This window comes from Heloderma suspectum, chromosome 2 (genome assembly GCF_057233095.1).
Source record: "Heloderma suspectum isolate Gila_16-S chromosome 2, 16-S_ref, whole genome shotgun sequence".
NCBI classification, from domain to species: Eukaryota; Metazoa; Chordata; class Lepidosauria; order Squamata; family Helodermatidae; genus Heloderma; species Heloderma suspectum.
The window spans coordinates 143,231,813-143,255,410 of NC_139459.1; the positions used below are offsets into that span (position 1 = coordinate 143,231,813).

At 48.2% G+C, this 23,598-nt stretch overlaps 1 protein-coding gene and 1 pseudogene across 9 annotated transcripts in view; both read right to left on the minus strand.

Moving 5' to 3' along the window:
* LOC146352896 (protein CFDP2 pseudogene) overlaps nt 1-23,598 on the minus strand; it is a 1,048,348-nt pseudogene that overhangs the window by 504,791 nt on the left and 519,959 nt on the right. The window lies entirely within an intron of this gene.
* On the minus strand, nt 360-22,245 carry IFFO1 (intermediate filament family orphan 1). 8 transcript variants are annotated; one of them, XM_084835148.1, is made up of 9 exons: nt 21,092-22,245; nt 8,339-8,399; nt 8,156-8,251; nt 7,748-7,888; nt 6,693-6,877; nt 5,975-6,095; nt 3,205-3,300; nt 1,855-1,985; nt 360-1,144 (listed from the first exon to the last, which is right to left on the minus strand). In XM_084835148.1, the coding sequence occupies exons 1-9, from the start codon at nt 21,862-21,864 to the stop codon at nt 1,042-1,044; spliced, it is 1,707 nt and encodes a 568-aa protein (XP_084691274.1). In that variant the 5' UTR covers nt 21,865-22,245; the 3' UTR covers nt 360-1,041. The 8 variants fall into 8 exon arrangements, with proteins under 8 accessions (XP_084691274.1, XP_084691268.1, XP_084691269.1 ...); XM_084835142.1 differs by having other exon boundaries at nt 6,693-6,853; nt 21,092-21,974; XM_084835143.1 differs by having other exon boundaries at nt 3,205-3,297; nt 6,693-6,853; nt 21,092-21,960.

The following is a 23,598-nucleotide window of genomic DNA, read 5'->3' on the forward strand; positions in this document are numbered from 1 at the left end:
TCATTGAGCTATCATGTGACCCCAAAATCTCTTTCCTGGTCAGTCACTGCCAGCTCAGACCACATCAGTGTATATGTAAGGGCAGGATTTTTTTGCCCCAGTGTGCATCATGTTACACTTTCTTATTTGGAGCCACATTTGTCATTTTATTGTCCATTCACCTAGTTTGGAGAGATCCTTCTGGAGCTTTTTGCAGGTCCACCTTGATTTTCACCACTCTGGATAATTTGGGATCACATGAAAACTTGGCCACTTCCCTGGTCAGAACAGGTTTAGAACATCTATACCAAGAGCTGCTTTGTCAGTAGCACCCACCATGAGACACACCTCAGAAACTAATTCTCACACAACAACAGCAGTAAAAAAGGAAGTTCTCCATTTAATATTCTCAGTTACAGACATAGCACATCACATACAATTTTTGTGCCACAGGGTGCACAACTAAGCAAAATGCAAGGATGGAGCTGGGGTGAAGGAGACGGTGGCTCGTTCTTCATCCCCACAAGGAGAGGCTCTTGCTATCATGTACAATGTGGCCTGGGGGTTACAGAAATGTTCTATGAGCAGGCAGAACCACGCTGTCCAGCCTACAGTCCACTTGGCACCAAGAGAAGGTTCAGTTTTGCAGAGATAAACCAATCCAGTTCTGCTTGCGTGTAGCACAGGAAAGGGAGTCACATATACCAGGAGGCGGCAAGGAAGATGCCATTTCATAAGGCAAACCTGGGGCATAGCAGCCTACAATAAGGTGGGAGCCTCCCCACTAAAGCCCAGTACTAGGGGAGAGGAAGAGAAGAGATGGGGAGGCAAGGGGAGGGAAAGGAGGTGGTCAGAGGGGGAAAAGAGTCAGGAGACCAGGTCCCCAGGACATCTTTATCGAGCTCCACCTCCAAGGGTAGAGGGATCGAGTGGCAGAATTCTAACAGTGGCTCTTTGCCCCCTTCTGTCCCTCACAGCCATAGCCAGGACATGGCTCCCTGCCACACACTCATACTCCTGGGCCAGGAGAAGGAGATGCAGAGGGGGGCTGAGCCTCCCTCATTATCTGATGGAGGCAGCACTTGGGAGGTCATGATCGGACTCCTCAGTTTCCTCGTTTGGGGCCGATTCACTGTGCGGTACCGGAGTGAAAGCAGGAGACTTTCTGAAAGAAAAAAAGGGCGGGGGTCACATGGACACTAGGGCTGTGGGAGGGGTGAAAAGGTCTGGTGGGTGCCAAATACAAGGCTCACAGGGCAGAGAAGCAAGAGGACCTGGGAAAGCACCTGGTACCATAAGCAGGCCGTTGCTGGCATACAGGAGTTACTTGATAGCTACACTCGACACTGTGGAAGGGCACAGAGAGATACTGGAGAGGGCAAGGGGGCTTCCTGGGGCTCTCGCCATGCCCAGCGTTGCACGGGGATGAAGAGGGGCAGGGAAAACGTCCTCCCCAGCCCAGCGCTGCTCTGACTCCATGGTCCCATAAGCTAGTACAAAAGCCCAGCAGGTCAGCGATGCTTCTTTTGTCCAGTAGAAGTTCTCTTTCGACAGCGATTGTGTCTGTCAAAACTGCAACACCTTCTAGACACACATGGCACGAAACACAACTCCCGCAAGTCTGCAAGGGGGGGTTACAGCCAATCACTCAGAATCCAGGCCAAAATTGCCACCCCACCCCCCACCCACTGATGCACACACTCCCCTCCTTGCACAGGGAAGGGAACTTGCAAGCCCCTGTTGCCAGCCCGTTGCTCTCACCCACAGATCCTGCCGCCCTTCCCAATGCTAGAAGGAGGACCTGAAGGATCTAAAAGCCACCCTACCTCCCCCACCTAGGATGAGAACCTGGCAGTGCCCCACAAAGGGCCTCACCTGTCTCCAGACTGGGTGATGAGCCGGCGACAAGTCTCCATCTGCACGTCCAGCCCACGCTTCATGCTACACATCTCCATGTACTCATGAAGGTGCCGGTTCATGTCATTCTTTGCTGTTGCCAACTCCAGCTGTGCAAAAGAGGAGCAGCAGAGGGAGTCATCCTGCGGACAGTATCCAAGCCACCCTGTCCAAAACGTGCCCTCCTTGCCACTGTCAAAGCTGGCTCAAGCTATACTGCTGCTCAACTTTGCCCCCACCCTTGACTTTTTGTTGTATGTGAGGGGAGGGGGTTTCCTCTGAAGTGTCCCTTCATTGCAATCCTCCCCCCTGCGCCAGCTATGCATAGAAGCCTGCTCTTAATGCTCTAGAGTGACCAAGAAACAGACTCGGGATAGGGCCATGCACATCAAGGGGCCGGCAGGATTCTGAATGGTTGGGGCCACCAAGGGCAAGGAGCACATTTAGTCACCCCACCCCCACAACTGGAGTGCCCCGTTACCTTCTCTCACAGCAGTGAATGGTTGCCACCCACTCCCAAAGGGAAAAGCAAAGCACCGCACTTGGGGACTAAACCTGCCATCCATCCCGGAAGCTAAGCTGGGAGGCCTCCTTCTTCCAGACAGTTCTCACTGCTCCCTTCTATTACCAGGGTTTTTTCCCAATTGATTTCTAGCTTTGATAATATAGCGACAGGGTGCACAACCTGGGCCCGCAGGTTGTGCAGCCCTGTCTTACAAGGACCCTGCAAAGCCAAAATATTGCTTTGGGTAGAAAAATATCCCGCTGTTTACAGGCTTTGGGCTGGATCCAGATTTAGGTGCATGCAACTGGGCTGGTGGAAAGAGACTTCCCCGCCTCATCCTTCTCACAGCAGCCCCTCCAGACCCCTGAAAATGCTACCAGAGGGTCAGGAGACCCTGCTGAATGGGGTGAGCTGTGGAAGGGGGGTTCCTCCCAAATTGGGCAGAGGCATGAGCAGAGGCCCTTCCATCCACAGGAGGCAGATCCTGGATCCAACCTCTAATACTTTATTGGCTGGGCAGACGTCTATCCTTTCTCTGTCAGGAACAGCCTTTGTAATCCAGTGAACATAGTCCCCTGCTAATACCTTTCTGCTCCTTAATTCAACATAGCTCCAGACATTGCTGGTAAACATCAGCCTCAAAATGTAACTTTTAAAAAAGTTTTGCTTTAAACACCTTCATTCAAACACAACTTTAGTGCCACTCACAAATCTGTTTCCAGCGTTCTGAACACTAGGTGCTCTGATAAAGGCACTATTCTTGCTTACTCTCCATCCTGCCCAATCTCTGACACATTTGTTTCCTTACATCTCTCTTCTCCTACCTCAATTTGGTCAATGGTTTCTTGATATTCCTTTTCTCTGCTTTTGAAAAGTGACTCTGTGTCCTTGATCACTTTCTCCAAACTGTCATCCGGCTGCTGGCAGGGAAAACAGTGGTACCCCAAGAGGAAAGAAGAGCAGGTGCCATCCATCAAAAAAAGAAGTTACAGAAGGAACTAGCATCATTACAGACTGGCTGAGGCAAAGGAGAGCGGATTACCAAACACATCATTTTAAAAGCCTCTCTTGAGAGCTCATGCAAGCACAGTGGCTAAGACTGCAAGTCAGGAAGTTCCTGGTTTGAATCTCATCTCAACCATGATCTCACTAGAAGGCTTCAGACAAGCCACACTCTCAGAGTTGGCTGCCTCACTCATCTGCAACATGGCAACAATACTATTCAACTACCTCACAGGGTTGTTGTGAAGATTATAGAGATAAAGTATACAAAGTAATGTATACTTCACATAATGTATGTGAAGCCTTCAAACATTCAAATGTGCTGTTGAATGCTAAATATTATTTTTTTAAATCACATAATAATCTGGTCCATATAGAACAATTAATAGATAAACTTGTTAACTATTTTGTTTCGCTTTCTGTATTCTCTGCTTCAAAGGTGTGCCACTGGGATCAACTTTGAGGTTGTCTGCATCATCCCCCAAACACAGGCACAGATTCCAAAACATCCAAAAATTATGTGGTTCACCATCCATGTAAGAAAGCTAAAGGAAACTAACTTAGTGGACTTTAGACTGTGTAGAATCCCTTCCCTTCTCTACCAGGAAGCAGATAGCCTCACTAGTAAGACAGGCACAGGGGTCCTGGCCAGTAAGGAGAGACAGTGTTGGCTTTAGGACAGGAAGATCTTTCTGTGCTTTGACTGAAGCCATTGCCAAAGCAGCTGGATTTGTTTCCCACTTTTCCTTTGTCCTAGGAACTCCGGGTAAGTGCAGGCGACCCCATCTTATCTTCACAACAGCCCTGTGAGATAAGTCAGGCTAAGAGTGAGAGCAACTGGACCAAGATCACCCAGTGGGTCTCATGGTTGGATGGGGACTTGGCCCCAGGTCTGACTGGTCCAACTCCAACACTCTAGCCGCTACTGCATACCCACCACTAGGACTGACTGTGGATTCTATGACTCCATGCATGCACACAGAAGTCATTTAAATTTATACGGTTGTAGAGTTCAGCATGCTGAGACTCTCAGCTTTAATTTTAAAAACAAAGTTTGTAGTCCTTACAGCAGCTGCATATTCAGGCTTCAAAGCAGGCATGAATAACTTATGATCCATCTAACCTAACATAATGCACAAGTGGCTCAATAAGCAAGCTGATTTTTCCTGCCTATCGATGCCTGGAAAAACATGTGTCCCCCCCTCTATGTGCATGTGTGTGCGTGAGAGAGACAGAGACAGAGCGACATCTGGTAGGTCACAATATACTACCCTGCCCTATCATTTCCTCTGATAGCACACTCAAGTGGCTGAGTGCCTATCAGTTTGGAAGTGAAATGGGGCCACCCGAAAACAAGGTAGTGGCTTTTACACACTCAAGGGAAGAAGGTATCTAGAAGTTTGTGAATGGAAAGAATATTACATTTTTTTAAAAAACACCAAAACTGCCTCACAAATGGTGAGCTTACAGAATGTTGATGCCAATTGAACCTTCAAGGCGGATGGGGCGAGGGGGGGGGATGGGGAGGCTCTAACCCCCCCCCCCCGCCCCAAAGGTCTGGCCGAATCCATTAATCAGTGGTATGGCTGAGAGCAGAGTGTGCCAACCAGGGTGGGGGGAAGGAACAGAGGGTGGAGGGAGAGAGGGAACTGGGCTGCTCAAGCTCCTGCCATCTTATCATAAGCCTGGAAGCGGGGTAGGGGGTGTCTTCTCCGCCTCCAGAACTGCACACCCCCTTTATATACCATGAAAGACTCAGGTCTGGGGCTGGCAGCCCTCTAACACAGCAGGAAAAGGGGCAAGAAAAAAACTCCTGAAAGGCTTCTCCCTGCATGGCCTGACCAACACAACAAGGCTCCTATGCCAGACTGTCCGCAGCCATGAACAGGAGCTCTCGTCTTAGTGGGCAGGGACATGGTGCAGTATTTTGTTTCAGGTCCCACTAGAAAAACCTTCCCCACCTTGTGCCCTTCAGATGCTTTGGACTACAACTCCCAGCATCCCTACCTACTGTCCATGGTAGCTGGGGCTGATGGGAGTTAAAGTCCAAAACATCTGGAGGGCACCGGGGTGGGAGGGGAGGCTGCTCTATAATGCCAAGTACAGCTCGAATATCCTCATGTATCACATCACAACACGAGGCAAGTTGTACTCAGTTCTGCAAAGGACAGTAGGAGAACGGCAGTTGTTTTCCAGGGAGACATGTGTTCCCGGTACTGCATAGCTCCAGGATCACAGGTTGTGTGGGCCTGTCTCAAAGGGTGGGGGCAAACTCTCTACAGTCAGGGGATCTCCAGTGGTCAGGCAGCCAGGCTCTGAGTGCCCCGCTTAGCTCATTGCTCTTTCCTTGCAAGGATATAGTCTACAAAGAAAGCACTTCTCTGAATTCAGCTCTTTCTTGGCTCAGAACTTTGACTGATCTGGTTTGATAATTTTTTAGTGCAGAGCACGCACAGCCCTGAACACCACTCTCAAGTGTGCTGTCCAGAAATGAGTCAAAGAGCACACTAAGCACCGGGGGAAGAGCTCCTGTGGAAGGAGAGGGGAGGTGGCTAAGGGCGCTTGGATGGCGAAGAGGCAGCCATCCATTACCTCTCCCTGTGCCTCAGCGGCGGCAATCGCATAGCCAGAGAAATCCTCCCAAAGCAGCAACGTTTCTTCAGTCTCCTCCCAAGTGAGGCTGTCACAGTCATCTTCAAAATCATACTCCCTCCTGAGGACAAGAGAAGAGTGTATCAGCAGAGAGAAGCTAGAAAGGCTCTCTTGCAAGCAAGCACGCTAGGAACCAAGAGGAGCAGTGACTTTGCTCTGTTCCTGCTGCCCTGCCCTACTGGGACAGAACACGTTATGGGAAGAGCTTCCAGCCACTTCTAGTTCTGGGTTTGCCAGCTTTTGCATCTTTGGGGCTGGAACAAATGGACCTCCCTCACAGGAAGCCAGACTATATAATAAAGTTGGCTTCACCACGACGCCTTTAATAGGGGTGGGGGTGGCGTGTCCAAATGGATGAAAGTGATTCTTGAGGTCCTCTCATCAGACAAATTGGCATAGGTCTTCCGCTTTTCCAGAAAGCACATGAATACAATGCTATGAGAAACGCTCACGGGATTGTTCATTCTTTTATTTACAAAACTAACATGAGAAAAAAACTGAGAGCAAAAATGTTACCACACCCCAATTCAAATTTAGTAGAGCCACTGAAGATCAGATTATGCTTCTTTGCAGAGGTTGGATTGGCAATGCCTGATCAGTAGCTTGGCCCCACAAGCAGCTCACCCCTCCCCTCCGCCAAGAAACTGGCCACACTCACAGCTGGTTCAGCATCCTTTGCATCTCCTCATTTATGCTCATGGCCGTGGTCTCATCCTCTTCCTCCTCTTCCGGTTTTTTGGAGGTCTCACTCTCAGACAGGGAGGTATCCTCATCACTAACCAGCTTCCGCTCCCGCTTCCGCCCCACGGTAGCTGGGACCTTAATGGGAGACAAGTGCAGAGACTACAGAACGAGGTCGGGTTGGAGGTCAGAAGTGGGTGGGTGAGAAGAGATGTGAGGGAAAATGGGATGGAGTAAGATGACATGGAGAGAGCGAGAGAGAGAGAGAGAGAGAGAGAGAAAGAGAAAGAGAGCAGAGAGAGAGAGAGAGAGAGAGAGAGAGAGAGAGATGGGCTTATTATGACCAGGTTAAAGATGGTGCAATGGCTAAAATGCAATTTTAGAAACCTCTATTTTTAAATTAAAAACTAAGCAGCTGAGGATGGAATCTGATGAGGGTTCACAGTAAGGGAACTCAAATCACACACCAAAGATGGAGGTGGGAAGACAGAGCAAGACAGAAATATTAAGTAGAGGGAGAAAAATGCCAGGATTTACAGTTACGTTTTATTTTACAGAAAAGCTTCTAACTTGCATATTTTTCCAGCTCAATGAAAAAAAACTAACCAACTGCTTCTATAGGGGAAGCAAGAGAAAGAAGAGTGAGAGCAAGTGCAAGATAGTGAGTAAGTGAATAAGAGAGAGAGAGAGAAGAGAGAGAAAGGGGGGTGGGGAGGAGAGGGGAGAGACGGTGTTAGAGAGACACCCCCATACTTTGCACCATGTCTCCCTCTCGAGGTGCTGCTCCCCTGGCAGGCCCATCAGGGACTCTGGCTGAGGAGATGCTGCTGTGGGGGCTCTCTACTGCCTCACAGGGACCTAGTGGAGGCTGCCCTCAAACTCAAACTGCCTGCCAGTTTCTCCCCTGTGACAGAGGTGAATTCATGGAATGAGGTTGGAGTGACAGGGTCTTTTTGCCTGGAAGGGGCACAGGTTTTGATTCTTCAGTGTGGCCCTTCCCCCCAAATGAGAAGGGTACCTGGCACTTCTCACCTGAAACATTTTGATCATGTCCTCACAGTTGCGCTGCTGGGCCACATCACACAGTTTAGCTGTGATATCTATGCGTCGACAGATGTCCATGTCCACTTTCATGGCCTTCTCTTGGATCTTGGTATCCAGCTCAGTAAGGTTCTGGCCCAGCACAAAGTAAAGGAAGAGAAGGGAGTCTGAGAAGGCCCTCTGAAGCTTCCAATGCAAATGTGCTTCATATTAAGCACGGGGTGGGGTGGAGTGGGGGGATTTGTGTTGGGCGCTATTTTTCATTGTCAGGCACTAGAGAATCCTCCAGGTATTATGCCAGACTACAGTTATTCACTTGCCATCTCGCTGGCCCATCAATCTGGCCCTGAAATAAGGTGGTAGGTATGCATATTCATCAGGAGCAGTATATACACTCACATTACTCATCAGCCCCTTGAAGACAACCAGCTCTGCTTTTAGCTGCTCCACCTTCATAGCGAGCTCCTCTTGACACGCTTCTGCCTCTTGGGCCTCCTAGTTGAGAGTTAGACATACAAGTCAGGACGTGAAGAGATGCAGGACCAGGGTGCAGGAAGACAGAAGAAAAGGGAGAACCCTCACCTCATGTAGCTCGCTGACTCGGTCTTGAAGCTGAACACGCAATGTATACTCCTCTTCCCATCTGGCAAGACAAAGACAGCAAGGACATGGCCATTGGTTTTACACCAGACTCTGCTGGGACTCAGAAGGGTCCCTCCCTCTGAAAGTTTGTCCTGGCACAAGCAGCTTTCGCTGGGCCCATGCTATACAAGAGGGGCTGGCAAGGGATCAGGGGCACCCACTGGAATGTGTTGTAATGACAGCTGGGAGGCTCAACTCATTTTACTCTGAATTCACTGACTTCTTTTCACATCTTACTGGGTGCAGATTGAGGAGAGTAACCACAAACTATGTTTAGTAACTGCCACATGCTCCCTGCCCCAGAATAAATGGTATTGACAGATGACTCCTGCCTCTCCTCCCTGGTATGCTGGCCAACGTGTACATCTAACCTCATCCATTTTGGGGCAGTGAGAGCTAGCATCCCCCCTTCCTTCCTCCACAACTATACCTGGCAGTCAGCTGTCTCTAGCCTATGGAGTAACATTTTACTATGGCCAGATAGCTACATAAGTTATTCACAGCAACTCTTATCTCTATAGGCCATTAAATCATCTGCAATAGCTTTTGTAATTGTTAGTGTTCAAGCAATTCCACCATCCTGTACTGCCATGGAATGCATTACAGTGGGATGCCCTGGACAAAGCACACTGTAGCACATTCAGAAGCAACTCTGCAAAGGGATGCAAGACTGATTTAGATCATATTAGGGGGAAATAACCTTTAGAAGTGTTAAGCCATAGATGTAGAAAAATGTACAATCCCACAAGTGAAGAAATGTAGCAATGTGTTCCTTTACCTGTGAGTTCTCTGCAAATCCATGACCATAATATAAAAGTGCAGAAACTGGCATTGGGCACAGAATTCAGCACCTTAAAAAAAATCATACTTTTTGTTTAAAAATAAGAGCAAAGTTTTAGTCTTTAGCACTATGATAATAGACTTGAATGGCTGGTATAATCTTAGAAGCTGGGTGCACATGGGAATTTCCATTAGTCAAAGCCACAGGTTTGCCCTATATAGGCCTTAGCTAACACAAAATTATGCAAAATAAGTATACAAGAATATGCAGAATTTGCAATCCAAGTCACAGAATTGTGCTTTTCTTGGTGCAGAATGTCAGTTACCTTGGTACAAATGTTTAAGTAGCCTGGTTGTTGGTTCCTTAATCTATATTAATATATTCATATTTGAAAACCAAATAGGGGAGGGGAGAAATACACTCTGAAGAATTTTCTATAGTAAAAAATAGTTTGGGCTTAAACCAATTCTGTTGTCTAGCCAAAATATCATGTTTCTAACTTTGCATAATTTCCTTTTAGGGCAGTAGGTTGGTTCTTAAACATTACAAAAACAGAATTTTAAGAATTCCACACATACACTCTGCTCTTAATTATTTAGCTGTTGCTGTAAAAAAACACCTCTGACCACATCTGTATGATGCTGAACTGCTCTGACAGGGCTCCTTATGGGGCATCACGCCAACAGTTTATGCCAGGGGTAGGTAACATGGTGCCTGCAGATACCAGTGTTCTCATGTGGACACCTTCCTTGGCACCCACCAAAGTGCCCCACCTCTCCCACTTAGAAAACAAAACAAAAAACTAACACATTTTCTTACCAGCAGCGGGGATTGCCACGATATAGGTTTCTGTTGGTGCTGAAAACTGTGGGTTCAAAGGAGTTTAGTGTGTTGGAGCTCAGACCCCCATCTCTGCCTTGGGCACAGTCTTTCAGGCAGGTTATTTGTCCTTTGCTACACCTCCCATGGCAGCCATTTTGTGAGAGTGCCCAGGACAGTTTATCAAATTGCCAAATGTGCCCATGGCCCAAAAAGGTTGCCTAGCCCTAGTTTATGCAGTACTGTGGGCTACTGTCAGGTGGGACAGTTGCCTTGCCCAGCCATGTTACAGTACGGAAGAGCCATCCTGGGATTTTGCTTTAAATTGAAGGGCGGGATATAAATTAAATAAATACACTATGCTCTACTAATGTGGGCCACTGCAGCAATGATATGCTAGCTCCCTGCGGATTTACTTAGCTGCTAACACTCAGCGTGTTGTACATACAATAGGGTTTGTGTTATCCCTTGTTGTATTGAGCTGTACATAACACCCTCAAATAACAACAAGGGCAAAACTGAATAATAAAGTCCCAGAGTGGGAACGGAACCCACTGGTCCTCTAGCTCCCTTAGCCGTATGGTACTAGTTCCATGAGTTTTGTATCCAGAGCACACCTGACCAATTTCTTCTCCAGCCTATTCCTAAAAAGGTCCAGAGCATCAGAGATTTTTACAGCCTTCCAAGCAAGCTTTTCTTTATGTTTCACCTGCAACATACACACACAAGGAAAGGAAGCTGCTGCACACACAGCCAATCCAGATGCAAGCAGGTATATCATATGTCGATCAATGCTTATTGATGCATGGCCCCCTAAACTGGCTAGATAAAACCCCAGCTGGGGAAGCAGACCGAGCAGAACCTGGTCAACAGCTGTAACTTGAGTAGGATCAGGGCCATTCTGCCTCTCTCCAACATCCTTTTAGTACTGCACAGAATAAACTCCATTTTAAAGATCCCCTTCCTTCGTTCCAGAAGCCATCTTCCCTTGCCTAGAATAAGTGGAATTTTAACTCTGGCAAACCCCAAGCCAAACATGCTGTATGCCAGAAGAGTCCGCCCGCTCACCCACCCCTACAGGACAAGAACAAATCGGTGATTACTCATAGTTTGGGAAACAACACAGAAAACTAGGCAGAATATGAGAAAGAATGACTCAGGCAGCGGGCATGAGGAAGGAGGGGCAGACGGAAAGCTGACATCTCTAGAGAAGAAAACATGTCACTTCTGCAAAATATGCTTGAAGATCCCTCCCTCTCCTGCCCCAGGACTGTTCTTTTAATCTGCTTTATGAGATCATATATTATATATAAGGCATCATCACCATCATCATCAATACTGCATACCTATTATTAACCTGATACTTGGAGGCCAGGGATTGTAAACCACCACAGACACTGAGACTCCACCTCCAAGGCTACTTCCCAGCGGGTGGCTCCTAACTAACAAACACGGCTCTTCCACTGTAAGCTGCAAGCAAAACTCCAACCGACTTTCCATGCTATTCGGGATACTGTACTTTTTCTGTACCATCATCCTGCTATGTTGCATGCACACCACTGGGAATGGCATAGTTTCTGAGGCTGGAGAAGGGGAACGTCCAGCTTACCCGAGCAAGCCTTTTGAAGAAAAAAAAAATTCTGAGTGATCCTTAATCCCACCACACCAATTATTTATTTAGCTCTAACCACTTATTCATTTAATATGATTGCCCATTACTATCCATGAAATGTCAAAACAAGCAAGCAAGCATTTTAGACTGCAATCCTATGCAGTCTGCTCAGAAGTAAGTCCCATTGATTTCAATGGTGCTGACTCCCAGGTACATGTGTACAGGATTGCAGCCTTATCCACGGATTGGAAGTGTAGATTGGAAGTGCTTGTTTAGAAAAGAAAATGGTTACAGCGGTGGTGACCGAAGAGTTTCCCCTGCAATTTTTAAAATCAGTGTTATAGTGCTATAACTCTCTTTGTTTTAAATGGCATTTCATGGATATTTTAATATTTTAAAAAAAGTAGCTAGAAAAGTGTCTCGGTGCTAATTAAATGACTGACTTAAAAAAATTAATAGAATGATAAAATGCACCCACTGCAAAGGTTACAGTGGATATGTTTTGCGATCGTATCAACTGGTGTCACCTGCTCAATACATGCCCACATCAAAACCCCGCCCTTTAAAAAGACAGAAGAGCCGTGCGAAGAGCATCAACGACTGTGAAGACTGTGCTACTCTTCCACCCTTCTCAAAGAAGTCAGACTTTCAATAGTAAGAAAAAAAGACAGAAGCAGTTCTGGGACCGCACAGGAGGACAACAAACAGATAATGTGACCCTCCTGCTGCCCCGCCACAAAAGGTGGGTTAACAAGGCCTAGTGATTCCACACTAAACGCCAAGTGTGGCAGTGCCAACGAGATTTCTGAGCCCTCCTGTTTTATGCCCTCTAACCACCTGAGCTCAGCAATTTCTTCATTTTTCAAAGTACAAATGGCTTGTGATTCTCTATAGCAAACAAATATGGATGCTTACTTCCCATCTTCTGGAAAACCCTATAAGTAACTACAAAGCCCATGCTTCTGGTAAGTGCTGGACATCTGCTCTGCAAGGGAACACCCTTACTCAGGGTCCTTCATTTTGACAGGGAGAAGCAAATACAAAGCTGTTTTGAAATGAAAGTTCAATTTATATATTTGAGCTAGTGTGTGTGCGTGTATGTTAAGATCCCAATGCAGCTTGGCACAAATCATATGCAGTTATTAAAATCAGCAATGTGTCATGTACCATTTTCTGAAAGAGTAAATTGGTTACGTATTTAAGAAATTATCCATATTTTAACTGTATCTCCTATGTAATAAATTCAAAACCATCATGTTTTAAAAGGTTAAATCAAGCAATTAATATCAATTGGGATCAGTGGAAGAGTTAGAGGGATGCAAAATCCCAGCCTTTCCTCCCCATCCCATCCTTCCATCCCTCTGGGAGGCCACTAACTCAGACGAAACAAGGGCCTGTTTTTCTAAACCTGGTGCTGCTACACACACTTAGTTCTCCAAACTGAACTTCACCTCCAATGAGGAATTTGGCAATACTTTCCTGCCCCCAGTTCAAAAGCTACATCTGAAGAGGGCAAAGGGACCACCTTAACCTGAATCCTGAGCTCAGCAACAGATTAGGAGGAAGGGAGGAAGCAGCGGAAATATATAGCCCCAGTTCCACTACTCTGGAGCTGCTTTCAGAAGGGAAGAGATAGGCTTTCCTCTTGCCAGTGTGATCCCCATTAGCAGTGGCTGCCCCAGTCTCTCCTCGCCCCACAAGGGCTATGGCAGAGGTGGGCAACCGGTGGTCCTCCAGATGTTTTGGACTATGATTCCTGTGACCCCATTGGGTAGGCCCAATGGGAGCTGTAGGCAAAAACATCTGGAGGACCACCAGTTGCCCATCCCTGGGCTATGGAGTTGCCCTACTGCAACACTGTCCTCAATGCAACATTTTCCTCTCCCCCACAAGAATGTCTGCCGCTCACCTGGGGACAACATAGTGGCGTGGGCTAAGCCTGCCCTTGGTGATCTCAGGTTTTGCACCTCCTCCATTGTGTCCTAGGTTGTAGACAATTTACTTTGTCCTAGAGAGCTCAGTAGACCCCACTGAGAACCAAGCCATCCCCCATTTGTATTGTCTTACCCTGGGATCTGTTTCTTGGTCACATAAGGATGTCATGGAATGTTACAAACTGACTTCTCTCTCAACTATATGTACACAAGCAAAATGGCCATTGCTCTGATGGGTGCGGGGGTGGGAGGGGGCAATAGTATCCTGGAATGAGCTACTTTATTTTTTCCCTACAGAAGGGATGGGCACCTGCTCATGTGGAAAAAAGATGTCAATGCACTCAGGGACATCAGTGGGGTTGGGGCTAAACCTGTTTCCTTCCCACAGATAAGGACTCCAGCCACTGAGTTGAGTCTGCCCTTATCTGCAGAGCCCCATCCTGGGCTCTGTCACAATACAGAGCAACAGGATGCTGCAAACTGGCTTTTTACACATACAGATATATAGATGGGAGGGGAAAAAACGGAAAAGTTCCTCCTGTGCAAGCATCCAGTCATTGCTGACTCCTAGAGGGACGCCGCTTTCGCTGGCATTTTCATGGCAGACTATAGTGGGGTGGTTTGCCATTGCCTTCCCCAGTTATGACTACCTTTCCCCCAGCAAGCTGGGTACTCATTTTACTGACCTCGGAAGGATGGAGGGCTGAGTTGACCTGAGCTGGCTACCTGAGACCCAGCTTCTGCTGGGATCGAACTCAGGTCGTGGGGAGAGTTTCGATTTAAATCCATCTTTTCCCTGGGCAATTTCCACCCTGTTCCAGACCATCAGCAACTTATCTCCCCTTCATCCCATTAGCCTTTCAGCTCCAGAAAGAGAACACACACATCTTGTCCCTCCCTAGCCTAGCACAACCTATTACAAATTGTATTTTTACCTTCCTTTCTTACTAAATGGTGAAAATGGACTATGCATTAATTAGAGAGAAACTCTGATCTGACAGGGGACCACTAAAATTAGAAGAAAACCCCAAGCCTCATACCCATCCTCCTCTCCATTCTGCTCCATCTTCGCTCCACCCCCATCCCACCAGATTCCTGTTCTTATCTGCAATGCACCATTTCCTAATAATAGTCTCACTGCAACAGTCCCTCCTCCTTCTCACTTTGCACAGCCCAGGCAAGCAGAGAGCATCTAGCACACACAATTTCCTTGAGTGACCCCACAGCTTGCTCCTTCCTAAGAAGCAGCTCTTAAGTTGCAGACCAAAAGGAAGGGAGATAAGTGAAGAGGTTAGCAAACCAATCACCGAAGAGGCCAAGTCTCTGCCTGGTTTGCATTTTATGACAACTCAGAGTATGGGTTGAATATGGGTAGTCATTCAATCATGGGTTGTTGTTGAATCGTGGCTTCTTGTTATGTGTGAACCCTGCACTATGGTGTAACCATGGGTTGTTAACCATGAACAACCCAGAGTTCACAACCCAACAACAAACCATGGGCTCTCTTCCAGTTTCTCTGGATGTTCTTACCTAGGGTGCTTCCAGATGGATTGCTTCTATAGCACTACCACTTTAAAAGCCATTGTGGAGATATTCCATCTTTTCGTCCTTAGCCCTTTTTTTGTGGAAAGAAAAAAAGATGGAAGCAGCAATGGAAAAACATGAGAGGTTACACATGGAAGTTGATGACTTCGGGATACCCCCTCCCCTCTAAATTCCATGAATAAGGCAGGGTGATTGCACAATAAAAGCCTTGTCTGGAAACACCTCTAGTCCTCATTTTAATTATTATCTACTTTTAATGGGAACTCTGAGAGTACCAAATTTCAGAGGGATAATTTTGGGTCAGTCATGATAGTCATGTAATATATACATACAAGCTTAAAGCCCCTATACAACACTCACCCAGAGCGAGCGAGCACACACACAGACCCTTCCTTGATATCGGTTATGTTCCTCACATGCATGTGCTAAAACAACCGATGTATTCCCTTGCTGTATCATGTGATGGTCTGCTATTCTGTTTCCAGCAGATGCCTCAGCGTACCTCACAAGCAGAGCTCCAAAGCACAGCTCTACCCAGTTTGTCTGCTGCATCTGATATTTGCCATGTACATCCAGATCCACCAAGAGGCAGCCAAGTAAAAGGGGATGTGCTCAAAGCATACTTGCACTACAGGCTTAAATGGTTTAGAAGTTCCCCAGGACACCTGAGAATAGCAATTCTATCAGGGCAGGAGATGTTAAAGATCTCTAACAGATTCCCAGGGCCCCCACCAAACTGCTTTGGTGCTTTGGAAGACGCCATGGCCGTTAAACAGGTATGAAACCAATACATGTCAGCAGTGTAGATGCATCTTCCATCAATAAGGCAGGGCTGCTGGGCAAGGAACTGACTGTTCTACACCATTGCCATTCTCAGATGTAATGAAGTAAAAAGGAAAGAAGTATCAAAGGGAAGTCAAGTTTTTAAAACATACAGAAAACTGATCTAGGTTTAGCCACATGCTGGATTGGCAGAAGCAGACTTTGCTACTCCCTCCTTCCCATGGCAGCTTCTCCAGCCCCCCAAATGTTACAGAGAGGGTCAGGGGACCCTGCTGAATGGGGTACACTGTAGTACAGGAGGAAGGAAGGGTAGAGGCAGCTTCCGTGAGCAGAGGGGCTGCCATGGGGAGGATACAAGTCATAATAAACTTGTGCCATAGATTTACCTGTATCGGCCACAATTTAAGATTAGGGAGACTAAGTACATGGCCTGTTAAAATCCTTTCCAGCTTGAAAACAGTGTTTTTCTGCAGACATTAGTGGTGTTGCATAAAACAGCACAGTCATCTTGTCTCTGCATTTGCCACATTGCCAGTTTTGAGAATTCAAACACACACTTTGGAATCTCCCAATCCCACGTGGGCTCAGGTTTCCCTCAGCCTATTACAACCAAGGGGTTAATTGAAGGAGGGGAGGGGGGAACAGCCTAGTGCAGTCATTAGGACCCTTCCTATTCAGTAACTCCTCGGCCCTGAAATAGTGACCTGTGCATATGTCAATGTATATATTTAGTATTTATTTAGCCCTTTCCCTAATGGCACAAAACTCTTCGCAGTCATCATCTTAGTAACCTTTGGAACCACGATAGATGCCAGACTTGTACACCACAAACACACTTTCTGGTATGGACGTAGATGGCACATGCATCTGAATGCTCCAGCTACCCGAGTAATCTCAAGATTTCCAGCTGTTCTTCCTTTTCTTTCCTTTTGTACTGGCCCTTTTTGTGTAGTTTTAACAATAGCCTGATGCAGACAAATAGGTGAAATGTTTCTAATCAGTTTCTCTCCATACCAGGAAAAGCTTCACCCACTCAATTACTGTAAATGAGGCTGGTGTTAAGGACACAAGAACAGGGCCAGTCTATAGTGAGGGGGAGGGGGAGGGTATACTGCAAGCCTCCTGTAGTTTCTCCTCTCTTGTATAGGAAAACGTTGTGGTAGATTGTGCTGCACGTCAATTAGTAGAGGCTATTTTGGTTTTCTGCCTCAGGCACCAACGTGTCTTAGGCTGGCTCTGTTTCCACACACCACAGGGACAGAGGTTGACTATACATGAAACACAGCTGAGTAGAAAAGCCCCAACGAGGTGGCAATGTGGAGTGGAGGAGCAGAGGGGTGGTTCTGATGCTGCTTGATTCTGTCTTCCTCTGCTACTTTCCACTCCAAATCTCTCTCACACACAGAGCAGGGCTCCAAACAATCTGTTTGAGAGAGTAAACATGCATTTAGCTCCCCAAAGGGGGCCTTTGTACCAGAGAAACAGCAGCTGAGGAAAGGATTAAGCAACAGCACCATCTCTGCTCTGAATTGTCCTCTCTTGAAGCCGTTCTTCTTACATGCATATGTGTGCATTTTTAAATACTTAAATGCTGCCTTTCTTCCAGAAACAGCTGTCAAGGTAGGTTCTGGAGCCTAGCAATACGGCTATTGGCAAAGCACTCCATGCTTTTATGGAGCCCCTGGAAGAAACCAGCGTGGCTCAGTGGGTGGGACTTCACTCTACCCCATTGGTTTTGATATAGCAGGGTGGGCAGCTTGTGGCCCTCCAGGTGTTTGGGCCTACAACTTCCATCAGCCCTAGCCAGCCTAGCCAGTGGTGAGAGATGATGGGAGTTGTAGGCTGAAATATATGGAGGGCCACAAGTGTCTCCCCCCCCCCCAATATAGATATGCGAAGAGTGATCTTCTCACTTATATCTGGAAAAGGGTGGTGGTGGAGAACTTCACTGCCTTTCTTAAAAGAGAGACAGGCTATAGTTATAACAATTATAAGAGACAGGATGAATAAATATCAATGCAATCAATGAAAGGCAAACACTGGCCCTGCAAACATTTACACATGCACAACCGGGGCCTTTTAATCCAGGAGTTACATTTTGCTGGGGTATTTTGTAGGAGAAGCTCTAGTTGAGAGATTGCCAGACAGGCCCTTCTAAGAAGCCCACAGGCAGGAAATTAAAGGAATAGCTGTCTCCTATTGTTTGCCCCCTGTCCCAATAACTGATAGTAGCCTACTGCCACTGAACAAGAAGTTTCCCTTTAGCTCTCATGGCTGACAGCCACTGACAGCTCTAATCTCTATGAATTTGTCTAATCCCACTTCAAAGCCAGTGGCCATCACATCTTGTAGCAGTGAATTCCATACCGTAATTACGTGTTAAAAGTTCTTGCTTTTGTCCCTCCTGAATCTGTAGCCCACCCATTTCATGGATAGACCCAGAGTTCTAGTCTTATTAGAGGATGAAAAATTTCTCCATCCAGTCTCCCCACAATATTCATCACTCTTCTCCCCACCCCTTCCACACACCCCCCCCACACATATTTTAGGGCCAAACGAGATGTGATGAGGAAGATTTACGACCTATTGTTTTTTAAAGAAATTAAAAGTGACCCAGGGCAATGGGAGGGGGTGCTTAACTCTTTCTGACCATACCATTTATGCAATTGAAAATCATCACCCTCATCCCTGCCAGAACTGCATTTTAGCCCCATGGGGTGGGGCGCAGGGAGAGAAAGACAAGCACAATATAAGTATCTGTCTTTTTCGTTGTGAGGTTAAAAGTGATGAGGCATGGAGGGGATTTCAAACACCCCTTTCTCTAGCGTTCCTGACCCAAACCCAGTTCCCTCCTTCTACCACTGTCTTTAAAGTTGTTTTTTTTTTAAACTGAGATCTAGTTAGGAATCTCCCACCTCATGCCTGTTTTGGCTCTTCATTGTCTTCTTCCAAATCAAAGAAGTTCCAAATACTTTATCCTTTCCTCACAGGCCCTGAGAATGCCTGTGTAATTCTGTTTCAAATGTTAAGATTGCCAGAAGCCTGTGCCTAACTCAGAATCTGTACTTGCACAATACTGTCAACTTTTTATTCCCCATTCTACCACAGCTCAGCTTCTCTGTTCAACAACTATGGCTTGTTAACAAGGGTAAAAAGAGTGTTTTTGCATGTTCCAAGGAAGTACTGGCAACAGAAATATGTGTGACTTGTGCATGTTCTCACACTGCTTGTGAAATGTGCAAAAAAGGAACTGACACTTCAGTGAGTTACACATGCTGAAGGATCCCCCCCCCCCCGCAACCCTGGTCACACATGGGCACCATAAGGAAAATGCACAAGTACTCTCTCTGTGCATTATATAAATAGTCCAAAAAGAAGTTGGATGAGTTCGCTTCTTTGTCAGTGTGAAGCTATCCCTGGCATCCTTCATGCTCAAAGCCAGCTCCATTAGCAACAGCGCCATGAAAAGTATGTTTCTTGGCAGCTGTTCATGGCTTGTCTGTCTCACTGTTTAAGGGTTTTCTGAGTTAGGGATCTTTCTCTGTGATCTCGGACCTTCACCAGCCTCGGTGTGATGATCTTAAAGCACTTTGGGCCTTTGTTCATAGCCTGGCTCTCCTCATCAATGCCCATCACTAGTAAAGACAGCTGTGACCTTGGTATATTTAAACAGCCCTGAACTTTGCAAACACTGCAAATCTTCTTATTCTTCCCCCCCAAATTTCTATTTATTTTACTGTAAGTATTTAACAACCTACTTTACTAATCTAAAGGCCTCTCAAAAACAACTTTTTAAACAAAGGTTTAACAAATCATAGAAATGAAAAGTAAAACTCACCCCTATACCATAAAACAGGTAAAAAAAATCCAAATCTGAGAGTTATTTTTAAGGGGTTGGGCAAATAAAAAGGTCTTCACCTGGTGCCAAAAAGGATGACAAACTTTCAACACCAGGGAAGCCCCTCTGGGATGAGCATTCTCCAGCTGGGGTACCACAGCAAAAGGCTCTTTTCTCTGGTTATCAGCTGCCTTGGAGGCTGCTTTGGATTAATGAAAAGAAAATGTCGGGAAAAAAGTTACACATGGCTTATGTAAGGTGTAGTTTGTCCTTTAGTCCTCATCTCCAACTGAAGTGAAACCTAAGGGCATGTAAATGCATTTATTTACATCCATCCCTTTATTTACATCCATCCATCCTGCAGCTATCTAAATGTGGATCGTAAGTTCCTCATGCCAAGAACCTGACTCTTGCTTATGCAAACTAAAGCCATTTATGTCTGCAGAGTGCTATGTGCATGGATAGCACTATATAAATAATATGTTGCTGCTACAAATAATAATTTTGCATACACGGCTCTTTACAATGCTTGGGTTTCTGCACCTTCTGTCCCACCCCTTACTTCTAAAGTAGTTGAGTTGGCATCTGCCAGTGGCAAAGATGTGACATAGAACTCATCCAATATGGCTCTCACACAAAAGATACAGGGTGGTGATGGCAGTGGGCAAATTGATAGTATAAGGGGCACCATACAGGTCTCAAGATAATTGTGGAAATAAGGTGGAAGGGAGTAGGAGAGTACTTATAAGTACTTAAAAGCAGCAGAAGTGTGGGTTCTTGGCCATGGTTCAGATCTGACATTATTCTCTTTTACACTAGATGAGGCCATGTCACTGCATTGTACCTCTCTTCTTGTATCTGCGCAGAGGGGATGACTTCCCATAGCATAACATTTGGCAACATACCAATGCAAGAAAGCTCAAGAGCATAGGAGGCCATCAGATCACAGCGCCCTTTGCTCTCCCGGTTTAAGGCCACTAAAATGCCCTACTTTAAAAATCGCAGACTCCACGCGGGATGGAGAAGCGATCGCTCAAATTCAAACCACTGTTTCAGAGCATAAGCTTCTCTCTCCTTGGCTTTCATCCTTGCAACGAGCCAGACCCTGCACCACGCCCTTTGGGGGCCCGTCCTAACACAAGCCGCTGGACACAGAGGAGAAAGGACTTACCGTGCCAAAGGCCGAGGCTCCTGCGATGACCAAAGAGCCAAAGCACAGGAGAGCCTCTGCACTTGTTTCTTGCCTCGGACGCTTCGAGGGACTCCGCCGCCAGCCCCGCTCTCCCTGCATCTCGCCCGGCACTGTCTGCCGGACTTCTCCACCTCTCCTCCCCGGCTCTCGCCTCTTGCACCCACAAGCCCCAGTCGCTCCGCGCCTCACCTGCGCTTGTACTCATCCCGCTCCCTCTTCACTTTGGCCAGGACGTTGTAGAGAGCCCGGATCTCGGGGGTGATGGTGTCTATCTGCACCCCCACGCCGTCCGGGTGGACCCAGGAGACGCCGGGCCCCTGCACCAGGGTGGTCTCTAGGCCGGGCCCCAGACGGCGAGCCTGCGAGAAGGACCAGATGGTGCCCGGCAAGAAGCGAGAGGAGGACGAGAAAGCGCCGCCGGGCAGGGCCGGAGGCTGGGAGGAGGTGGGCGTGAGCGGGGCGCCCGGGTGGTGGCAGCGCGGGGCGCTCAGCCCCGCAGGCCGGCCACTCCCGCTGCTGGCGCCGGCCAGCGCGAGCCCCAGCGGGCGGATGGGGCTGACGAAGCCCGTCTGGACGGCTTGGTCGCGGCGCTGCAGGCTGCCCCGACGGGCCCCGCCTTCCCCCAGGGCCTGCTGCAGCTGCTTCTCCAGCTGCCGGTTGCGGCGCTCCAGCTCGTGCACCTTGGCCAGGAAGCATCGGAAGCGGAGGTTGAGGGTCTTCAGGACGTGGATGTTGGAGCCCAGGTCGTTGCGCAGGGCCATGGCGGCCGGCGGGGCCGCGAGCGCGGGGCCGGCGGCGAGGGGGGCCGGCGGGGCCAGCTCCCCGTCGAGGAAGGCCCGCTGGGGCTCGCGCGGGAGGACGGCGGGAGCCGGGAGCGGGTGCTGCCGCTCGGCCCCCGCGGCGGCCAGGCCCTGCCGCTCGTGCTGCAGGAGGAAGAGGTTGGGCCCGAATAACGGGTTCATGGCCGCGGCCGCCGTCCGGGGCTGCGGCGGGGCAGGGGACGCGGCCGGGGAGGGGAGAGGCGGCCGGCCCAGCCAGTCACGGCCAGCGGCGCCCGCCCGCTGGGCACCGGAGGGGCGGGCTTCGGCGGGGGGGCGGGGAGGCGCCGCCTCCGCCTCGTCCTCGTCCTGCCGCCGCCGCCGGCCCTCCTCTGCCGCTGCGGCGGGCGGGGCCTGGGGGCGCGGCAGGGACGCAGCAGCAGCAGCACGGGACGAGGCGGACGCGCCGGCCGGAGCGCGCAGCACGTCCCGCGGGGGGCAGCTGAGGACGCGCGGCGACTCGGCTGTCCGACGGGCTGGCTCCGGCGCCCGCCGTCGATGCTCGAACGGAAGAGCGCGGCAGCTGGGATTTGCGGAATCACACTGTGTGCTCTGGGGTCAAGGGGGGGGGGGAGTTTGTGTATAATTATACGCGTTGTGTGTGAGTATTGCTCCTGTACATGTAAGGCGCTGATCAATGACCGTAATGACATTTATCTGTCTGAAATCTCGCGGTGCGTCCTCGCCGTCGTGCTGTAGGCTGAACCTCCGTCGGTAGTTCACCACTCGGGAGCCGGCTTTCGTGCAATGGGGGCTGGTGGCTCCGATGTCGCTGGGGCTATGAATCCACTCTGGGTTTCAGTCAGAAGAACTCTAAAAGCGCTAAGCAAGGTGCTGAACCTTCTTTGGGGATAGAGTCCAGCACCTTGAATAGCTGGACATGACAGGTTAGAATTGCTATGACGTGTTGCGGTGTGGGCTCATAGAATCATAGAACAGTAGGGCTGGAAGGGGCCTGCAAGGCCATCGAGTCCAACCCCCAGCTCAGTGCAGGAATCCAAGTCAGAGCATCCCTGACAGATGGCTGCCCAGCCTCGTCTTGAAGGCCTCCAGTGTGGGAGAGCCCACCACGTCCCTAGGCAATTGGTTCCATTGTCACATTGCTCAAACTGTCAGGAACTTTTTCCTGATGTTCAGCCGGAATCTGGCTTCCTGTCACTTGAGCCCATTATTCCGTGTCCTGCACTCTGGGAGATCCTGGCCTTCCTCTCTGTGACAACCTTTCAAGTACTTGAAGAGCGCCATCATATCTCCCCTCAGTCTTCTCTTCTCAAGGCTAAACATGCCCAGTTCTTTCAGTCTCTCTTCACAGGGCTTTGTTTCCAGTCCCCTGATCATCTTTGTTGCCCTCCTCTGGACCCTCTCCAGTTGGTCTGCATCCTTCTTAAAGTGTGGTGCCCAGAACTGGACACAGCACTGGAGATGAGGCCTAACTGGTGCTGAGTAGAGGGGAACTAGTACTTTCTGGGATTTGGAAGCTATGCTTCTATTAATGCAGCCCAAAATAGCATTTGCCTATTAGCATCCCCTAACAGAAAGGCCCCCTGTTCCAGGTTCCAGCCAGCCATGCCCTCTTCCAACAGGGCTCTTCCTAAATGATGGTATGCAGATGGTAATAGGCCTAGCACGGCACAGATGGAGCACAGATGGCTCTACAGCAACTGTTACTCAACCCGATCTATATCATAGGACTGGTATGGATAGAGTTTTTTTTTTAAAAAACTGTAAAGTACTTTGGAGAATCCCTGCATTACATGACATAACATATTATCCCTAATTACACCACATTAGACTTGAATTTGTAACATACACATCTTCTGAAACCACTTTTAGTAATACCTAACTTTAGAAACTTATTAAAAATAAAATCAAGAGTGG